The sequence below is a fragment of the Coregonus clupeaformis genome, chromosome 33 (assembly GCF_020615455.1).
Source record: "Coregonus clupeaformis isolate EN_2021a chromosome 33, ASM2061545v1, whole genome shotgun sequence".
Classification (NCBI taxonomy): Eukaryota; Metazoa; Chordata; class Actinopteri; order Salmoniformes; family Salmonidae; genus Coregonus; species Coregonus clupeaformis.
In genome coordinates, this window is record NC_059224.1 from 25,241,390 (window position 1) to 25,262,743 (window position 21,354).

The following is a 21,354-nucleotide window of genomic DNA, read 5'->3' on the forward strand; positions in this document are numbered from 1 at the left end:
CATCCTATTGGACTACTGGATGTTAATGTGTAGCGCGTTTCCCTGTTTATGTGCTTTAGCAATACTGTATGTCAATATGGTCATGCTAGTAAAGCCTCTTTGAATTGAATTTCTTTTTCTGATTTGGTTTATTTTACCTAAATGGATACAGGGTAGTGTGTTTTGTTTATAAATCACTCAGAAAGTTTTCTTTCTTAAAACAAAATGTGGAATCAACTGTCCACATAGTGGGGCTTCTTCCATAAATAGGAAATGGCACATTGTTGTACCCTTTGTTGTATCCTGGAGTTTTGTTCACAGTGAATATGAACCCTGTATTTGTACCCTGTACTTTTTAATTTTTTTTAATTAATTTTTATTTTCATTTTTATGGCACTATCTCTCTTGCATCTGCACTCTTGTACAAAATACGTGTTATAATAAATGTCATATGATTTTAAAGTAAAATAAAGTTTATAATCTTTGAATATCATGTGTTGCCAGTTTTTTTATGTGTGCCCCCCTGATTAAACACTGGCCCCTCCTTGGCCCCCCTAGTAAAATGTGTCTAGAACCGCCACTGGTTGACGTCGTGACAGTATTATGCGGTAAGTAGACTACGAACGGGTAATCTTAATTTGTGTATATTTTTCTAGTCTGGGCAGCCGATAGTGCAGATCTAGCGCCCATGCACTATCGTCTGTCTAGGCTTGGTATGCATTTTGCGAAGGTGTGTCAGGCAGGGGAACGATCACGCTGAGTAAAGAAAGTGCATGTTGTGGAGGATACTATATAGAGAGAGGGAGGCTCTGACAGTGAGGAACTGGTCTGCATCAGTACAGGTCACTCTCAGGGCCAGAAATGGTTTGTGCAGCTAAAACAGAATAATAAAAGACAATAATGCCCGTTTGACACAGGGGCAACATGTTAAGAGTAGGAGAATGAAAGAGAGAATATCATCAAATACCCCACTACAGGCAAGCAACACACCGCTGAAACTGTACTCAGGAGAGTTAATTTGGTAAATGGGGCGATATCACACAGACAGTGTCATTAAGGGGGTGAAGCACAAGCTACTCTTTGAAGTTGTGGAGTCAGACCAAAACCCACTACTCTCTGGTTCTACTTGTGAGCGCTTAGGAGTCATGACTGTCACAATTCCAGGGGAGCTAAACAAAGTGGAGCAGTGCCCCAAAGAGGCATTGAGCGCATATTCTGACGTTTTCAATGATCCAGTGGAGTCTGTGCCAGGAGATGTCCACTTACAGTCTGGTCTCATAGACTAGACGTAACATAGTAAATTTAAATCCGAGACACTCAAATTAGTATATGTTATGTATGGTATTGTTACATAAGACAGATGTTTACTTAGGGTGGTTTGTCGGGGTGGGTGTGTAAGGTGAACGTCTAGCAACTCAAAGGTTGCGAGTTCGAATCTCATCATGGACAACTTTAGTATTTTAGCTAATTAGCAAGTTTTCAACTACTTACTACTTTTGAGCTACTTTGCAACTCCTTAGCATGTTAGCTAACCTTTCCCCTAACTCTAACCATAACCTTAACCCTATAGGTATCCCTTACCCTAACCTTAACCTAACTCCTAAATGTAACCCTAACCTTAACCCTAACCCCTAGCCTAGCTAACCTTAGCTAGCAAGCTAACATTAGCCACTTAGCTAGAATTTGTAACATAGAATTAGTTTTTTTGTAAATTCGTAACATATAGTATGTTTAGCAAATTCCTAACATATTGTACATTTAGCAAATTCCTAACATATAATACAAATTGAAATTCATAACATATCATGAGAAATGGATGATGGACATCCACAAAATAATACATACCATACGAAATGTAACATATCATATTAATACGAAATGCTCTGAGACCAGGTTGCCACTTTGTAATGGCAGTGGTGGAAAAGTACACAATTGTCATACTTGAGTAAAAGTAAAGATACCTTAATAGAAATTGACTCAAGTGAAAGTCATCCAGTAAAATCCTACTTGAGTAAAAAGTCTAACAGTATTTGGTTTTAAATATACTTAAGTATCAAAAGTAAATTTAATTGCTAAAATATACTTAAGTATCAAAATTAAAAGTATAAATCAATTCAAATTCCTTATATTAACCAAACCATACAGCACCATGTTCTTATATTTTTAATTTACGGAGAGCCAGGGGCACGCTCCAACACTCAGACATCATTTACAAACGAAGCATGTGTTTAGTGAGTCCGCCAGATCAGAGGCACTAGGGATAACCAGGAATGTTCTCTTGATAACTGTGTGAATTAGACCATTTTCCTGTCCTGCTAAGCATTCAAAATGTAACAAGTACTTTTGGGTGTCAGGGGAAATGTATGGAGTAGAAAGTACCTAATTTTCATTAGGAATGTAGTAAAGTAAAAGTAGTCAAAAATATAAATAGTAAAGTAAAGTACAGATACCCCAAAAAACTACTTAAGTAGTACTTTCAAGTTTGATTACTTAAGTACTTTACACCACTGTGTAATGGACTCGAGGTCGCCCCTGTGCAATATGCACCACGGAATGTGCCTGTAGCCTTGAAGGCATGAGTGAAAGCCCAACTACATAAACATGAGCGTTATGGACATGTCACCCCAGTGACTGAGCCGATGCCCTGGCTAAGCAACATGGTCGTGGTTGCCAAGCCATAAAATATCAGATGATGTATGGACCCAAAGCCCCTTTATCAGGCAGTGAAAAGGTCTGACTACCTTATGCCAACATTAGAGGATGTGTTGTAAACTGCCCATGGCACGCGTATTTACACTGGTGGGTGCCAGAGATGCCTATCTCCAGTGTAAACTTGATGAGGACAGCATCCGGATGACTAAATTCTGGACGCCATGGGGAGGATGAGATGGCTGAAACTTCCCTTTGGCGTGTCCATGGCCCCCGAGATCTATCAACGTAAGCAACATGAACTGCTGGGGGACCTTCGAGGCATCGAGCCGATCACAGACGATATTCTTGTGTCTGATGCGGGGACTCTGATGATGAGGCGAGCGTCAACACGACAACAACCTGCGCACACTGATGGAGCGGTGCAGGGAGGTGAGGCTCAGGCTCTGTGTGTAAAAGCTGCAGTTCAAGCTGAAAGCAGTTCCGTTTCATGGACACATACTATCCTCTGAGGGACTGAAAATAGACCCAGAGAAGACCTGGGCTGTACTGGACATGCCGACACCCACTGATGCCAAGGCAGTACAGCGTTTCATTGGCTTTGTGACATACCTGGCAAAGTTCCTGCCAAAGCTGTCTGAGTGTCACGATCGTCTACCAAAGATGAGGACCAAGGCGCAGCGTTGCAGGCAAACATACTCTTTAATTAGAGACACGATCAAAACAACAAACGATACGTGACAGTTCACGGTCTAACATAAACAGACTTGAAACAAGATCCCACAAACACAAATGGGAAACAGACAGTTTAAATATGGCTCCCAATCAGAGACAACCAACGACAGCTGACACTCGTTGCCTCTGATTGGGAGCCACTCAGGCCAACATAAAAATACACATACCAGAAAAACAAATGAAATGCACACCCTGGCTCAACATACAAGTGTCCCCAGAGCCAGGGCGTGACAGTACCCCCCCCTAAAGGCGCGGACTCTGACCGCGCCCACCAAACACCACAGGGGAGGGACCGGGTGGGCACTCCGCTTAGGCGGCGGATCCGGCTCCGGGCCTGAGCCCCGCTCCAACCCCCCAAAGTACCCCTGGTCCGGTCTGGCCCCGCTGGCCGGAGCTGGACTGCACACTGGTGGAGCGGATTGCTCTAGCTCCGGCGTGAAGCATCTGACCGGTGCCGGACTAGCCACCGGTGGAACAGGCACGGGCCGTGCCGGACTGACGACGCACACCACTGGCTTGGTGTGGGGAGCAGGAGCGGGCCGCGCCGGGCTGACGAAACGCACCACTGACTTGGTGCGGGGAGCAGGAGCGTGCCGGACCGAGCTGACGAAGCGCACCACTGACTTGGTGAGGGGAGCAGGAACGGGCCGTGCCGGGCTGACGAAGCGCACCACTGACTTGGTGCGGGGAGCAGGAACGGGCCGAGCTGGGCTGACGAAACGCACCACTGACTTGGTGCGGGGAGCAGGAATGGGCCGGACCGGGCTGACGACGCGCACCACTGACTTGGTGCGGGGAGCAGGAACGGGCCGTGCCGGGCTGACGAAGCGCACCACTGACTTGGTGCGAGTGGCAGAGACAGGCCGGACCGTACTGGGAACACACACCACTGGCCCTACGTGGGGATCAGGAACAGGCCGGACCGGACTGGCAACACACGCCAGTACCTCTCGCCGTGCCTCTACATCCTCCTTCCCCCTGGTGACCAGTGACTCCCGTAACCTGGCGGCCTCCTGCTGCCCCGTCGTCCACGGCGTTAGCCCCCCCCTAAAAATTGTATGGGCTTCACTCCTACCCGTGGCCAAGGCCTCCATCCCTCTTGCCAGACTCGCACTCATCTCCTCCCAAGTCCATCCTCTCTCCTCGTCACGCTGCTTGATCCAGTCGAGGTGGGATCTTCTGTCACGCTCGTCTACCAAAGATGAGGACCAAGGCGCAGCGTTGCAGGCAAACATACTCTTTAATTAGAGACACGATCAAAACAACAAACGATACGTGACAGTTCACGGTCTAACATAAACAGACTTGAAACAAGATCCCACAAACACAAATGGGAAACAGACAGTTTAAATATGGCTCCCAATCAGAGACAACCAACGACAGCTGACACTCGTTGCCTCTGATTGGGAGCCACTCAGGCCAACATAGAAATACACATACCAGAAAAACAAATGAAATGCACACCCTGGCTCAACATACAAGTGTCCCCAGAGCCAGGGCGTGACACTGAGATGTGTGAGCCACTTTGCCGGCTCCTGGACAAGGACAGTGTGTGTCACTGGGTGCCTAAACATGACCAAGCTGTACAGGAAATAAAGCTCCTGGTGTCGTTCACACGTGTTCTGAGGTACTACGAAGTCTCGAAACCGGTCTCTGTGCAGAGTGGTGCAAGCAATAATGGATTACATGCTGACTGAACCGGCTCCGCATGTGAGTCTGCATTCACCATCATTACATTTACATTTACATCATTTAGCAGACGCTCTTATCCAGAGCGACTTACAAATAGGTGCATTCACCTTATAGCCAGTGGGATAACCACTTAACAATTTTGTTTTTTAATTTTTTTATATGTATTATTATTATTTTTGTATTTTTGGGGTAAGGGGGGGGTAGAAGGATTACTTTATCCTATCCCAGGTATTCCTTAAAGAGGTGGGGTTTCAAATGTCTCCGGAAGGTGGTGAGTGACTCCGCTGTCCTGGCGTCGTGAGGGAGCTTGTTCCACCATTGGGGTGCCAGAGCAGCGAACAGTTTTGACTGGGCTGAGCGGGAACTATGCTTCCGCAGAGGTAGGGGAGCCAGCAGGCCAGAGATGGATGAACGCAATGCCCTCGTTTGGGTGTAGGGACTGATCAGAGCCTGACGGTACGGAGGTGCCGTTCCCCTCACAGCTCTGTAGGCAAGCACCATGGTCTTGTAGCAGATGCGAGCTTCAACTGGAAGCCAGTGGAGTGTGTGGAGGAGCGGGGTGACGTGAGAGAACTTGGGAAGGTTGAACACCAGACGGGCTGCGGCATTCTGGATGAGTTGTAGGGGTTTAATGGCACAGGCAGGGATCCCAGCCAACAGCGAGTTGCAGTAATCCAGACGGGAGATGACAAGTGCCTGGATTAGGACCTGTGCCGCTTCCTGTCTAAGGCAGGGTCGTACTCTCCGAATGTTGTAGAGCATGAACCTACAGGATCGGGTCACCGCCTTGATGTTAGCGGAGAACGACAGGGTGTTGTCCAGGGTCACGCCAAGGCTCTTCGCACTCTGGGAGGAGGACACAACGGAGTTGTCAACCGTGATGGCGAGATCATGGAACAGGCAGTCCCTTCCCGGGAGGAAGAGCAGCTCCGTCTTGCCAAGGTTCAGCTTGAGGTGGTGATCCGTCATCCATACTGATATGTCTGCCAGACATGCAGAGATGCGATTCGCCACCTGGTTATCAGAAGGGGGAAAGGAGAAGATTAGTTGTGTGTCGTCAGCGTAGCAATGATAGGAGAGGCCATGTGAGGATATGACAGAGCCAAGTGACTTGGTGTATAGCGAGAATAGGAGAGGGCCTAGAACTGAGCCCTGGGGGACACCAGTGGTGAGAGCACGTGGTGCGGAGACAGCTTCTCGCCACGCCACTTGGTAGGAGTGACCGGTCAGGTAGGACGCAATCCAAGAGTGAGCCGCGCCGGAGATGCCCAGCTCGGAGAGGGTGGAGAGGAGGATCTGATGGTTCACAGTATCAAAGGCAGCAGACAGGTCTAGAAGGACAAGAGCAGAGGAGAGCGAGTTAGCTGTAGCAGTGCGGAGAGCCTCCGTGACACAGAGAAGAGCAGTCTCAGTTGAATGACCAGTCTTGAAACCTGACTGGTTTGGATCAAGAAGGTCATTCTGAGAGAGATAGCAAGAGAGTTGGCTAAAGACGGCACGCTCAATAGTTTTGGAGAGAAAAGAGAGAAGGGATACTGGTCTGTAGTTGTTGACATCAGAGGGATCGAGTGTTGCTTTTTTGAGAAGGGGTGCAACTCTCGCTCCCTTGAAGACGGAAGGGACATAGCCAGCGGTCAAGGATGAGTTGATCAGCGAGGTGAGGTAAGGGAGAAGGTCACCGGAGATGGTCTGGAGAAGAGAGGAGGGGATAGGGTCAAGTGGGCAGGTTGTTGGGCGATTTTGTCTACCCCTCCCGACGCGTTCAAGACATGCAGGTTAAAATACCAAAAACCAACTGTAAACCAACTATATTCATTTGGGGATAGGTTGAAACACACATTAAACATGGACATTTAGCTAGCTTACCTTTTGCTAGCTTATTTGTCCTGGAAAATGAATATTGGGTTGTTATTTTACCTGAAATGCATGAGGCCCCTTTTTTTTGCTGGATCTTTGTTGAATTTGGACCCTTGTTGAGTCATACAAAATCGGTGAGTCATACATGTGGGTGTATGCTCTGTCAAGTTGCGTCAATTCAAATCTGGTATAGGAACAAAAGAGGTCAATACACGTCTTCTAAAATAGACTAGTATTTTAATTAATGCAAACACTTGAATGGTAAATATGATGTTCGTATATATACGGGCCCACTGAAAAACCACGCAGGGCAGTCAGAGAACTGAGCTTTTGTTATGTTCTTCTTTAAATACTCTGACAGAGATAGTTCCCGCTCCATGCTGGGCCTGTCAGAGTAGAGGCTGGGTGTGGTTTAAACTTACCCAACCTATCGATGGCGCACAGGCTGGTCCCAGCCCCTTGGCGCTTCACTGTTGCCAGGCATTAGTTGTTATCTTTACAACTTGTCTCGAGTCAGCAACCTCAGACATAGTTTTCTTCTTCATGTTGCAGTACTTTGTCCTTGAGCGGTTTAACAAAGAGGCTGTGTGTGTGAGTCACAAGCCTGTCTCAGCCTACCCCCTAACGGTTCCTCACATTAATCACAGCTTGTTATGTTAAACAATCTATATCAGTACAGCACAAACCTATTATGTTTAATCATTAATGTATTCTTTCTAAGCTAGGCATCACATCTAGTTATAAGAAAATAGAGCCCCACAATCCCCCTTTTCACACCCGCTGGGTTATTCTCCTTCTTGTGAAAACTCCTCCTACATCTGTCACACCCGCTGGGTGTGAACCCAAAATAAGAAATTTCAGGGAAATTTAGGATTCCCTCTTTTGACACCCACTAGGGTGTCACTCATTAAAATACAATACAAACAAAAAGAATCACACTTTTATAGGCAATAATGATAATAAAAAGGCCTTCAGTCCTTCCATCTACACCTAACTTGTACTAGGTTGGCTACCAGCCACCCAGGAACTTCAAACCTTCACATAAGGAAAGACAAACATTCACAATAGTTAAAATGGATTTATAAAACATAAAAACACAAACAGGGAGTTTTGATTCCCCCTTTAGACACCCACTAGGGTGTCACTCCACCACCTCACCAATAGCAAACCAAGGGTCATCCTTTGTCAACCCCAGTTTCTTCCGAAAGCTAGACTCAGTGTCTGCATCCCCTTCTTGAGCCCCTAGGAGGGGCATCATACCAGCCGTATGCACGACATCTGTAACAGACTTTCTCAAACAAGGAATTACACAGGCAGCACAGCACATTAATTTTAGAAACACAACTACTAGGGTCAGAAATACTGTAACCACCATAACAGAGTACTTACCAAACCAATCATTCAACCAGGAGAACAGTCCGTTTCCCTCCATTCCAGCCATGCTCTTCATTTCAGCTGATAGTTTATCTATACCAACTAGGGCTTTAGAGATACTCCCGTCAGGACTGGTGTTGTTAGGGATAAACGTACAAAATGGCTTACCATTCTATAGACACCACCCCTTTCTGCCTGATCTAGAGCCAACCTCTTTTTACTAAGTCATAAGAGTGAGATGGCGGATAATTGTTCAAAGATCCCTTCTCTTGCATCCCTAGTCCAGCCAATAAATCGTTGTTGGTCGTAATAGATATCATTAATCCAATCCACAATTTCGCTTGTCACCCACCAAAAGAACGTGGTAGTAAACCCTTCCCCTAATTGTTTCATAGCTCAGTATCCATCCGATACCCCCCTTGGTATCCCAATCGCATCCATCTAAATAGGGCTATTCTCCTTCTTGTGAAAACTCCTCCTACATCTGTTTAATCCTTGGTTCCTGGTGACTAATTCTAACTAGCTGAACCAGTAGAACCAGGGCGCACGTATCTAGCCACCCTTTGGAATTCTCTGCCTTACACTGCCTTTACTGGCACACGCCCACCACACATCGGTTACAGGGGCTGTAAGGTTTAGAATTCTCTCCTGTGCTTCCGAACTTAAATCTCCAATTGATAATTGGTGATGTCTTTGTTTCTCTTTACCCCCCATCTGGATGTTCAGTCCCGCCCGGTCTCATATCCCCATCCCCAAGTGTATTTAAACACTTGAGTCTAGGAACAATCCGCTGTGGGGGCCGAACACGAATATAATGGGATTTTATAATCCCCAAGCTGCTTATTGACATGTACCCCACCCGTTGGCTACGTCCCTAACCCTTATTTTGAATCTGACAGTCTGCCCTTCTCTGACTCCCATTTTGTAGGCCACTCGTCCTTGACGGTCAGTATGTTGGGTCGCTTCTCTTCTCTTTTACTTCTTAACAATGGTAAGGGCATAGCACAATTGGTGGTGGATCTTGACATATCAAGACCATTACCGAGACTATGATGCAACTCAAGTTATCCATATTCCCCAAAACCGCCAACCCTCACCTGTCCTCAGTCTTTCTTCTTGGTACTACCCCATACTCACACCCTGAGAACACACTACAGTGATGATAGGTCGGGGTAGGAGATCTTCGTTAACAGAGGTGATCCCCAAACCCTATTGGTACAGTTCTTCTCTCTAACTCTGCGTGTGTTCAGTGGTGCTTGCATGTGTTCTTACCTTTTTGCAGTGGGTAACGTGGACCCAGGTTGCTCTTTCTGCTATTCTAATGGCAAAGGCAGTAACCAATATAACCTGATAGGGCCCTTCCCAACAGGCCTGCTTCCAGTTTTTCTTCTTTATGGACTGGATGCTCACCAGTCACCTGGTTAGATAGAGTGGGTCACCTTCTCCTTTAGTTCACCTGTGGGGCACAAAACCGCTGACATACGGGTGTGGTTAATAAACTATCTTCACACATGTTCAGCTCTCAATTTCTATTTCTGACTGCATTCTTTTTTCTTTTTTTTTTGTATTTTGTGTCCTCCTTCGTATATATTTATTATTTAATCCTACCATCTCCTACCATCCCCCCTTTGACACATGTTTTGCCCATGTGTCAATATTACCACCTACCTAAACAATCACTTAGGTAATATTGGTAATTTATCATCCAATTGCCATCAGTAATCTAAAGATGGTAGTACACACAAAACATGATACAGATATCCCCAGTCCTAACCCATCAATAATTGTTTGTATCAATCTAATTCCTCATAACTAATCCATAAAACCACTCAAAATTCCTCGAGTATACAATGATTATTTAATTGATTACCCTAAATCTGCTACATGTGATCTCATCTCAAATGATCCCCTTCTATTGTTCCTGTCCCCCCTGTAAATGTCATATTTCATTTTTTAGCCAATACAATCACGGTTACATCAAATGTTCCCTCCTTTGGCCATTTAGTTACTATCTTTCTGGTCCTTTTTCTCATTTGTTAGAGATATTACCAATATCTTCACTATTTTCTGGGAACCTTCTCTTCATGATTGCTACTGGTGATCCTGCCATCTCTACTTCTGGTGTGGTCTAATGTCTATATTAGGGTGTAAGGTAAATTATTCCTGTTGTCTTTTTCAGCTAAACGTTTTATATCCCTCTGTTAATGGTATTTTCTCCCTAATATATCTTCATACTCTGCTTCTTTCCCTAAATTAGATTGAATCCCTTGCCTTTCCTCTACTATCCTTCTATCATTACTGGATCAATGATAATAACTGTAATAACTATTAATAATAATTGTAATAACTATTTCACATTAAATTGTGCCTTTTTCTGATAATGTTAAAATTGTAGCCTATTGCATTACTTTAGTTTAAAATATAAGTTTGTTTATTTAACAAATCTAGAACCCACTATAGGTTGGTGCTATTCCCTCAGCATAATAGCTAAAGCTACTTGCATCCCCTGGTCCCCGTAATGAAAATAAATTATCGTTTTTAGAATTCACCAACTATTTGCATACACCACTGGTGTTAAGCAACCTATCGAATAAAGTAATAACAATTCGAATGTATCAAAGCACTGCCTTCCAGTCAAGTATTTAGACCTCTACTTGAAATCTTACAGCTCAATCTAACTCGCTGGACTGTCTCTATTTTTTTTTTTCTCCCGCTAACCAGAGCCATAAATTATTCTCCATTGTCCTCAACTCAATTTTCACAGCTCTATCGCCATTTCAGTTCGCTATTCAATTTCTTTAACTGTTCTCTCTGATTAGGCCCTAATTAATAAAACAAATACTTGCTATCGTTGATAAGCATACATTTAATGATATTCCTATCATTTGAACTATCTCTCACCCCTCCCCTTGCTCCTTCCTACACAACGGGGGAGGCGCGGGGACCTTGTAACATATTTTCATAGCCCTTTCTAGAATACTTCTACTTAAGCTATCTAATTCAACCTTTCACATTTCTCAATCCACGTAATAATCTAGGTCTATAGCCCCAATGCGAAAGCTTTACCCACTGTCCCTACCTGGGTTCAAACCAGGGACCCTCTACATACATTGCCAGTCACCCCACACATTCCGCGATCCTTTCAAAGTAAATATTTCCAGTTCATAGAGCAAGTGACGTCACCAAATGAAAACCGCACTAGCTCTCACCTCATTCAGCAACACAAAAACTCTCTCCCTTCACCCATTCCCTATTGAATAAGTGAGTCTTTCTATTTAACCCCAACCATGCTACAAATCTTCCATTCAACATCAACAAACCAAATACTCAGTAGTATCCGGTCACCACCCATACCAGCCGCCGAATTCACTCATACACACAGACCCCACCCCATGCCACCGAAATGCCCAACAAAACATAATAGTTCAATGGAACCCCCTATTGGCTCTCCACTATTTATACATTACTTCCATAACCACACCAGTCATGGTCCGATCACCCATCAAACCCCATCACATGATCAAACAACGGCACAACCTTAAACTCATATGGGGCGGCAGGTAGCCCAGTAACCAAGAGCACCATGCCAGCAACCGAGAGGTCGCCGGTTCCAATCCCCGAGCCGACCAGGCGAAAAATCTGCCGATGTGCCCCCGAGCAAGGCACCCAACCCCAATTGCTCCTGCAAGTCGCTCTGGACAAGAGCGTCTGCTAAATGACCAAAAATGCTAATGTAAATATTCTCTACTTTCTCACCCATGATGTACGTCTACGTTCGGGTGAGCAAGTTCATACGTTATACATCTAAGGTTGCTGGGGCCTCTTTCATTCCCCGCCAATAGATTAGGTAAGGCTATCAGTGGGTACTGGCCCCCTCCTACGCTCTCTCTCTCTCTCTCTCTCTCTCTCTCACTGCTTCTTTAAATGTACCCCTACGCGGTTCTCCCTCCTGTTTCCACTCCGAACAGGTTTTGTCCGTTTTTCGTTTTAACGTAATATTAGTCCGTTATTTAAAGTACGTTAGTCTATTTATTTAAATCAAATTATTCCCACCTAGTTAGTTAAAGTCGGTGCATATTTATATTTCAACGATAAACCAAATTATTTCAGTCTAATTATTTAACCAGTATTTTGCAGGGTCAAACATCAAACGTTAAATTAAATAATAAACCAAATTGCTTCAACTTAATTATTTAAAACTAGTATTATGCTATGTCAAACATCAAACGTTAAATCAAATAATAAACCAAATTGCTTCAACATAATTATTTAAAACCAGTATTATGCTATGGCAAACATCAAACGTTACAGTTCAGTTATATCAGTTCAAACGTTTCAGTTTAGTCATACTAGTTATTCATTATTCTACCTTTATGTTCCCAATTGTTATTAACGGGTTATACGGTTTAAGCAGCTACAGACTTCTTTAACTCCTAATTAGTTTTCTATCAAGGTATACAGGTTTATTAATTTTAATAACCCACATTCACTCTTTTATTACACTGGGATCATTCGCACTCTCATTCATACAACACCCTATACTTTAAAGTGTCCCTCTGATCCTAGCCGTACCTAGCCCTCTGGTACGTGTCAGTAGTGCAACACTATCTAAAATTGTAAGTGTCCCTCTGATCCTAGCCGTATCTAGCCCTCTGGTACGTGTCAGTAGTGCAACACTTTTAAGCCAATAATTCCCTATACCCCCAGTTCCCACCCCTGGTGGTCCTAGCCTGGGGACTTCAGTATTTTCCCCGATCCTAGCCGTACCTAGCCCTCTGGTACGTGTCAGTGGAACAATACTCTTTAATACCATGGTTTAACACTCACATTTACCACAGGTTTGCATGTCACAATATGGTGCTTATCTACTCATAATAATTCGTATAATAATTCATAATTTAGTTCACTTACATCAAACAGGTGTTTCACAAAATTAATTTGGATAAAGCCAATGTGCAGAACTTTAGTTATATAACAATAGGTGTCTGCTTACCTGTTTTTAGTTGTCCGGACTCTTTGTGAAACACACCGTCCAACGACAGCGATGTCCAATCGGCCGGACAATACCCAGCGAAGTCCCTCTACCAGATCACGTCGGCGGTCACCAATTGTCAAGTTGCTTCAATTCAAATCTGGTATAGGTACAAAAAGAGGTCAATACACGTCTTCTAAAATAGACTAGTATTTTAATTAATGCAAACACTTGAATGGTAAATATGATGTTCGTATATACGGGCCCACTGAAAAACCATGCAGGGCAGTCAGAGAACTGAGCTTTTGTTATAAGTTCTTCTTTAAATACTCTGACAGAGATAGTTCCCTTTCCCTGCTGGGCCTGTCAGAGTAGAGGCTGGGTGTGGTTTAAACTAACCCAACCTATCGATGGCGCACAGGCTGGTCCCAGTCCCTTGGCGCTTCACTGTTGCCAGGCATTAGTTGTTATCTTTACAACTTGTCTCGAGTCAGCAACCTCAGACATAGTTTTCTTCTTCATGTTGCAGTACTTTGTCCTTGAGCGGTTTAACAAAGAGGCTGTGTGTGTGAGTCACAAGCCTATCTCAGCCTACCCCCTAACGGTTCCTCACATTAATCACAGCTTGTTATGTTAAACAATCTATATCAGTACAGCACAAACCTATTATGTTTAATCATTAATGTATTCTTTCTAAGCTAGGCATCACATCTAGTTATAAGAAAATAGAGCCCCACAGCTCCTAAAAACAAATGAGGAGATGGGAGAGGTGGGACTTGCAGCGCGTCAAGTGTCTAAAATAGAACCTGGAAACGCAGATGCACATTTGTATTTTTTTTTATTTATTTCACCTTTATTTAACCAGGTAAGCCAGTTGAGAACAAGTTCTCATTTACAACTGCGACCTGGCCAAGATAAAGTAAAGCAGTGCGATAAAAACAACAAGACAGAGTTACATATGGGGTAAAAAAAACATAAAGTCAAAAAAATACAACAGAAAATATACATTGTGTGCCAATGTAGCTAGTTATGGAGGTAAGGCAATAAATAGGCTATAGTGCAAAATAATTACAATTAGTATTAACACTGGAATGCTAGATGTGCAAGAGATTATGTGCAAATAGAGATACTGGGGTGCAAAAGAGCAAAATAAATAACAATATAGGGATGAGTTAGTTGGGTGGGCTAATTTCAGATGGGCTGTGTACAGGTGCAGTGATCGGTAAGGTGCTCTGACAACTGATGCTTAAAGTTAGTGAGGGAGATAAGAGTCTCCAGCTTCAGAGATTTTTGCAATTCGTTCCAGTCATTGGCAGCAGAGAACTGGAAGGAATGGCGGCCAAAGGAGGTGTTGGCTTTGGGAATGACCAGTGAGATATACCTGCTGGAGCGCAGACTACGGGTGGGTGCTGCTATGGTGACCAATGAGCTAAGATAAGGCGGGGATTTGCCTAGCAGTGATTTATAGATGGCCTGGAGCCAGTGGGTTTGACGACGAACATGTAGTGAGGACCAACCAACAAGAGCGTACAGGTCACTGTGGTGGGTAGTGTATGGGGCTTTGGAGACAAAACGGATGGCACTGTGATAGACTACATCCAATTTGCTGAGTAGAGTGTTGGAGGCTATTTTGTAAATGACATCGCCGAAGTCAAGGATCGGTAGGATAGTCAGTTTTACGAGGGCATGTTTGGCAGCATGAGTGAAGGAGGCTTTGTTGCGAAATAGGTAGCCGATTCTAGATTTAACTTTGGATTGGAGATTCTTAATGTGAGTCTGGAAGGAGAGTTTACAGTCTAACCAGACACCTAGGTATTTGTAGTTGTCCACATACTCTAGGTCAGACCCGTCGAGAGTGGTGATTCTAGTCGAGTGGGCGGGTGCCAGCAGCGTTCGATTGAAGAGCATGCATTTAGTTTTATTAGTGTTTAAGAGCAGTTGGAGGCTACTGAAGGAGTGTTGTATGTCATTGAAGCTCGTTTGGAGGTTTGTTAACACAGTGTCCAATGAAGGGCCAGATGTATACAAAATGGTGTCGTCTGCGTAGAGGTGGATCTGAGAGTCACCAGCAGCAAGAGCGACATCATTGATATACACGGAGAAAAGAGTCGGCCCAAGAATTGAACCCTGTGGCACCCCCATGAGCACTTTGGATGAAATGACTGACTGACATGTATATGTACATTTATTTTGCACTGCTCGGTGGTGTGGTCAGCATGTTAGGGCAGTGGTTCTCAATCCTGGTCCAGGGGTGCATATTTTTGTTTTTGCCTTAGCACTACACACCTGATTCAAATCATCAACTCATCATCAGGCTTTGATTATTTGAATCAGGTGTGTAGTGCTAAGGCAAAGCCAAAAATGTGCACCCCTTTGGGTCTCCAGGACCAGGATTGAGAACCACTGTGTTAGGGTGCTGCTTAATGCAACAGGGACAGCCGTGGTGTTTGCCTCGCGAGCATCAACGCCAACGGAGCAAAACTCAACTCTAATAGAAAAGGAATGTTTTAGTATTGTATTTGCTTGCCAGAGATTTCATCATTATCTATATGGCAGAGAGTTAATAACAGCTGAGACAGACCATAAGCCGTTGATCTTCAAGAAGCTGTTCCTCTGTGCAGTTGACTTTAGCCTTCTACATCTAGCTACTGTACATATTGAACTTCCATCCTCTCAGGCCAGGGGCACAACATTGTATGAATTATTGGTTGATCAGAATCTCCGTTATAATCATTGGCCAGTACGGAGAATTAAGTAAACCAAGTCCCTATCTCTATCTCCATCCATGGCTAATTTAGCAAAGGGACCATTTTAGCTAGCTAGCTAGCTAGCTAGCCACCGAAGAACAACAACACAACAAGATACAACAATTCAAGTTGTTTCTGTTAATGATGTATGCTCTCAAAGTGATTTGATAGGAGAGACGCCAAATCCAAGCTGGCTTCCCTTGACACTTTTTTTTTTCTCGCCAGGACCATTCACAGTTGAGCCCGCTCAGTTTAGCTCAACACTGATTGTTAAGGGAGTCCCAAATGCTCGCTGGCTTCTCTTGCATTCAATGCTACAGGCAGCAACAATGTCATACTCATTTGGACCAGACAGTATCAGACAGATGGCCTACACGAAGAGAGACAGAGGGGTGCTGTTTCGCTCGCTCGGATGCTTTTTCCTGTGAGATACATTCAGCCTCTTGACAATTGAAGGTAAATTACGAAAGATAAATTATTTTATACATATATTCATATTTTGTAAAGAAAATTGGGAAAGCCTGGCTTCCCTTGGCGTCCACAAATGCACGGCACTGTGAATTAACAGGTTATAAAGAAACAACGCAATTATCACAAAACATAGGTTGTATGATGGCTTTTTTTCTTGCCTACCCAGTGATTTTACCCACGCACCGCTACTGGTGACACCCATAACCTAAGAGGGCTTCAGCAGGTTGGGTGCCACCAGTAATGACTTGAGTCTGCGCAACATCAGACTCTGTGCAGGGCTACTGTCCATCCCCTCTGTGGGCGTGTTTCACCACTGCAGTATAGCTGACCATATGTCCATACCGTCTAGCTTGGCCCTCTTGCATGAGCCTTTCACTCTCTTGACAGCTGACTCTGCCATCCCATTGGCTCGTGGATGGTGAGGGGAGGAGGTGACGAGTGAATCCACACTCTGCAATTATTATAAATCTGTCTTAATCATAGCACCCCCCCATTCTCCATGATTACACAGTCTGTTTGTCCATGACTGGCAAACTGGACTTTGCATCGTTTGCAGCTGCATTAACATACCTTGGAAACGCTTAGGGAGCTAACATTGCCCATTAATGGAAGTTAGGCTAGCGAGCAAGCATTGTAGCCAGGTAGCCTAGGACAACAAAAAAATTAAAGCGTGTGCTGTCTGACAGGGTGATAGACCATTTTGTCAACATGAAAGAGAGGATAGCATTGGTGTTTCTCTACAAGTAGGGTGAGTCAACATGTTTTTCTACTTGCACGATGCACGCACACACACGCGCACTCAGAAATGAACCCAGAACCATGGACAGCCACATCAAATTTAGCTTATGTTGATTGGACTAAATTGTTTTCGGTATCTTTTAGTTGTCACTGTATTAGACGAAGCAGAGGTATTTGATGATGTTAAAATGTTTTAGTTGAAATGGTGCTGGAATAGTGGAGGCAGGTCCTGTTTTCTTTGCGACTTGCGGTACCTCTCTATGGTTCTAAATCAATAGTTGTTTAGTGGTCCGAAAATGTCGGAAACATTAACTTGCTTAACCATGCTGTAGGTCTGTTATATGCAATGGACTTCACCAGACAGAGGTTGCTGTCCGGTTTTGTGTTAAAACAAAGGTGTGGTTGAAATGTATTCTGCCACTGTGTCTTCTAATTGTCTCGGCCTTTAGGACTATATATCACGGTCGCAAGGCATATGAATTAACAGCAAACAATGCAAATATTATAACACATACAGTGTAGGTTGTAATATAGCTTTGGCTTCCCCAGTGATTTTACGCACGCACCGCTACTGTTAATTCATATGCCTTGCGACCATGATACCTGCTGTGTATCTGCGTAATGGCTGTCTGTCATGACCAACCAAAAGCGATAAGCTATGGACTTTGAGGGGAAGCCCATTTTATACTGTTGGGGTATCAAGCTTGATTGCAGCTTGAATAGAGGATGCTTTATGTACACACCGGTACACAGGGGACACGAGTGTATTACCGGGAATGCACATCAAGCCTAGACGATAGTGCACATCTATTGCCCCTGCACTATCGGCTGTCTAGGATAATATATCTTGCCTCAGCCACAATCGATGTAATTATGTATTTCAGTAACAGGCAATCCTGTGTGTGTCTCTGCAGCGTCAGTGAAATACAGCCATTAAAGAGTGTAATGATGCTGCAAATGTTCAATCTGCCTCTCTTTCCTAGATTTGTATTCCTCACGAGAATTTGCAGTATTTGACGTCCCACTCATCCAACACTCTAAACAGTGACTGTTTCTCCGTGGGTCTTACCTAGGCAGCGTAATAAAGGTCCATAAACAGCAGCAGGTGAGTTTATATTTGTAATTTTTGCATCCACTCATGGCCTAATGACTCTTCCCTTGCCCCAATCAGTGAATTCGTAATTTGATGGCCCAGGCTTATTGAATTGTGCAGAACGTTGATAAATGTACCTTTTACAGCAAGGAACAGTAAGGAAAATGTATTCTCTGGGCACAATGTATTTTCTATCTGAAAGTGTTGTGACGTTGTATCAGAATAGGCCTACCGTCCTGAACCTGTTATCGTTTCAAGATCAGAGCAGAGGACATCAAATCCTGTTTCCCTACAGCAGCATCAGTGTGACAATACAAGTATGAGTCAGGTAACTACAATGCAATCATACAGTTAGCAGCTGTGTAAGCCTGTGAACAATAATAAATAGCCTATCATACTCTTCCTCCTAGGCAAGGACAATGAGTTTGGAAGAGCAAATCAGGAGCTTCTCACCAGATGCAGCATCTGCCCTTGCAAGTAAGTTATCATATCTCACTGAGCTTTATGCATTGTATCGTCAGTCGTCGTCAACTGTGTTCCTAATTACATCATATTTGTTTTCAGGAGCTGGAATTAAAGAGGACATTGATATTCAAGAGTTAACAAGAGATGATCTGAACGAACTTCTGCCAGGCCTCAAGCATTTCAAACTTAGAAAGAGGATCAGTGAACTTCTAACCAAATCTAAACAGGTTGGTATAGCCCCAAAAGCTTCTATGGCTACTGTACCACTTTGTGGGATCATTCAGTGTAGTTAATAGAATGAAGGTTTTTGATTCAATGTGCAATTCCATTGTATGTACTAATCCCCCATGTTTTCTCAACCTTTTTTGTTTCTTAGGACACAGCTAAACCTATCGATTTAATTCTTAACGAGGTTAGGGACTTCATTTCAGCTGGTGTCATGAAGAGTAAGTCCCTTTTCAAGGACTTTCAGCATAGCTGTCACCCAATACATTTGTGGTGTCTCTTTGGTTGTAATTGTAATGTTATGCACTGGTCACTTTCTGCTTACAGATGCACTTGTTCCTGGGGGAGTGTTACATGGCTACGTCCCTATTCTTAGAGATTTGGAGAAGCAGCTTGACAAAGCCCTGCACTTTATTCAGGCACATGTTGTACTACTTGAGAGCTACAATAAAGAAGAGCCCATGGAGGCTGAGGGCAATGCTGTGTCCCCATCAGTTGACTCTGCTACAGCAGGAAACCAGCTCATCCTTCATGAATCACAATACATAGATAATGGTATAAAAATTGTAAACACGTAGATTTCATGAATAGTATAATTTTGTTGAGAAGTTAAACATTCAAGACATTCACTATTGGGACGTTAATGGCGCTCGAACACAGTCTTGTCTTAGTTTGGAATTACTCAGTTAACAGCCCCAATCTTCAATATTTTTCAGTACATAAAGAATCTGTTAAAGGCGCTTCAGAACGACCAGGTAACTCAAAATCTTAAACACAGCACGTTATCAAAACGTAAGAATTCTATAGATGTTTTTAAACCCTTTTACAGCTGGCAAAGCCAACCACAATGACTTGCACAGACTCACAAGAATGTGCTGCAAAAACATTGGATTTTCATTCATAATACTTTGTTGTCCTCAGCCTTAGGCGCTGTAGAGACCCACCCCAAACGACCAAGAACAGATGTGGATGACAAAGGAGTAAATCGAGGCCCAAGAAGAAAAGGAAGGAAAAGAACCTGGAAGTTGGTGGAAGTTCTCCAATCCTTTAATTGCATCTGTATTAGGAAGAAATGAAACAAAACATTTGCCGGGTGAGATTCTTGGGATATGCTTTGTACTAATCGAAAATCATTTGTTCATGCATTTCCTGTCAGTCCACCGTTCATATCAATCAAATTAGCATAAATCTCTCCTCCCCTCTCCGCTGTGATAGCTGATGTGAATGAGCTTTCTAGCCTGAAATGACTGCAATGGAAAATGACTGCAATGGAAATCCACCACTTTTCTTTTGTATGCAACATCTTGGGGATATACTGTATGTAGTGTTGTAATTTAATTATGTTTCGTTTCAAGTAGTTCAAGTCCATTCGCAAGTGTGTGGAAAAACCCTAAACACTCATCTTGCACTCATGAAACAAGTGGATAATCTGGGACTTAAGCGAGAGGAGACCAGTGCAGAGGACTGCCAAGTCATGATGGTCTTCTGTCCTGTTACATCTCGTGTGGGAACTGACATTGAGGCTGCCATGAGCCAAGTTCCAGGTAGGAAAGCCTTTTGAGATTACACCAAGAAAGTTAAAGTATTCCAGACCGAATACAATTGTCAATACTACTTCTATCATGGGATTTAATTTTACTCAACAGGATGTATTGGTCCATGTTGTAGAATGACCTTTTGTCTCTAATGATTTTTTTGGTGGAAGTACTTTTCTAAAGATTGCATCGTTTTGTCTCTCAACAGGTAACAGAGATGCCATTCTAGTGGTGATGCACCATACTTATGATAAAAACTTTGTCACAAGCCGGAGATCTGCATCTCACTACAATAACATAGTGGAGGAAGTGAATGTTCTCTTCCTTGACTCTGTGGGACTTCTGCATTGTAAAACAAATGATGAAGCAGTGACTCTCATACATAAGGCCTTACAGAAATACAACAGCAGTACTTACAGACATTAAGTGCCCCATTGTGGCAACACAAAGAGTCTGAAGTCTGAAAAAAGATTACAACGCTGCCAACATTACTTAAAAACAAAAATTATACGACTTCCAACCAGGGCGTTGGTGACTCATTCTAGTTTAGAATAAAGCATATCACAATCTATGTAGTGAACCAAATGAAAGATTATCTTGCTACTCAATAAGGACAAAATTAGACTTCTCCCTGTAGAACCTCTGGTGTGAGTGAATCTTTGAAGATGGGATGCCTCATATGTATTTGTGAATTTCAGCTTGATCTACTTTTAGTATTAGAAGCACTTATTGTTTGAGGTGTTACCTACTTTGTGACATTATGCCTCAATCAGATTGAAAAGTTGTACCTACAGTATAGTTGGACCTACAGTATAGTTGGAC

At 43.5% G+C, this 21,354-nt stretch overlaps 1 protein-coding gene across 7 annotated transcripts; it reads left to right on the top strand.

Annotated features, from left to right (window-relative positions):
* The first annotated feature begins 561 nt into the window (after nt 1–561).
* Nucleotides 562–21,354, top strand: LOC123482459. 7 transcript variants are annotated; one of them, XM_045210239.1, is made up of 11 exons: nt 16,465–17,224; nt 18,198–18,319; nt 18,529–18,635; nt 18,718–18,784; nt 18,872–18,999; nt 19,149–19,218; nt 19,325–19,552; nt 19,714–19,752; nt 19,919–20,090; nt 20,353–20,541; nt 20,741–21,354. In XM_045210239.1, exons 3-9 carry the CDS (start codon nt 18,627–18,629, stop codon nt 20,071–20,073), a joined length of 696 nt encoding a protein of 231 aa, XP_045066174.1. In that variant the 5' UTR covers nt 16,465–17,224; nt 18,198–18,319; nt 18,529–18,626; the 3' UTR covers nt 20,074–20,090; nt 20,353–20,541; nt 20,741–21,354. The 7 variants fall into 7 exon arrangements, with proteins under 7 accessions (XP_045066172.1, XP_045066176.1, XP_045066174.1 ...); XM_045210240.1 differs by having other exon boundaries at nt 20,356–20,541; XM_045210237.1 differs by lacking the exon at nt 16,465–17,224 and adding an exon at nt 562–587 and having other exon boundaries at nt 19,919–20,541.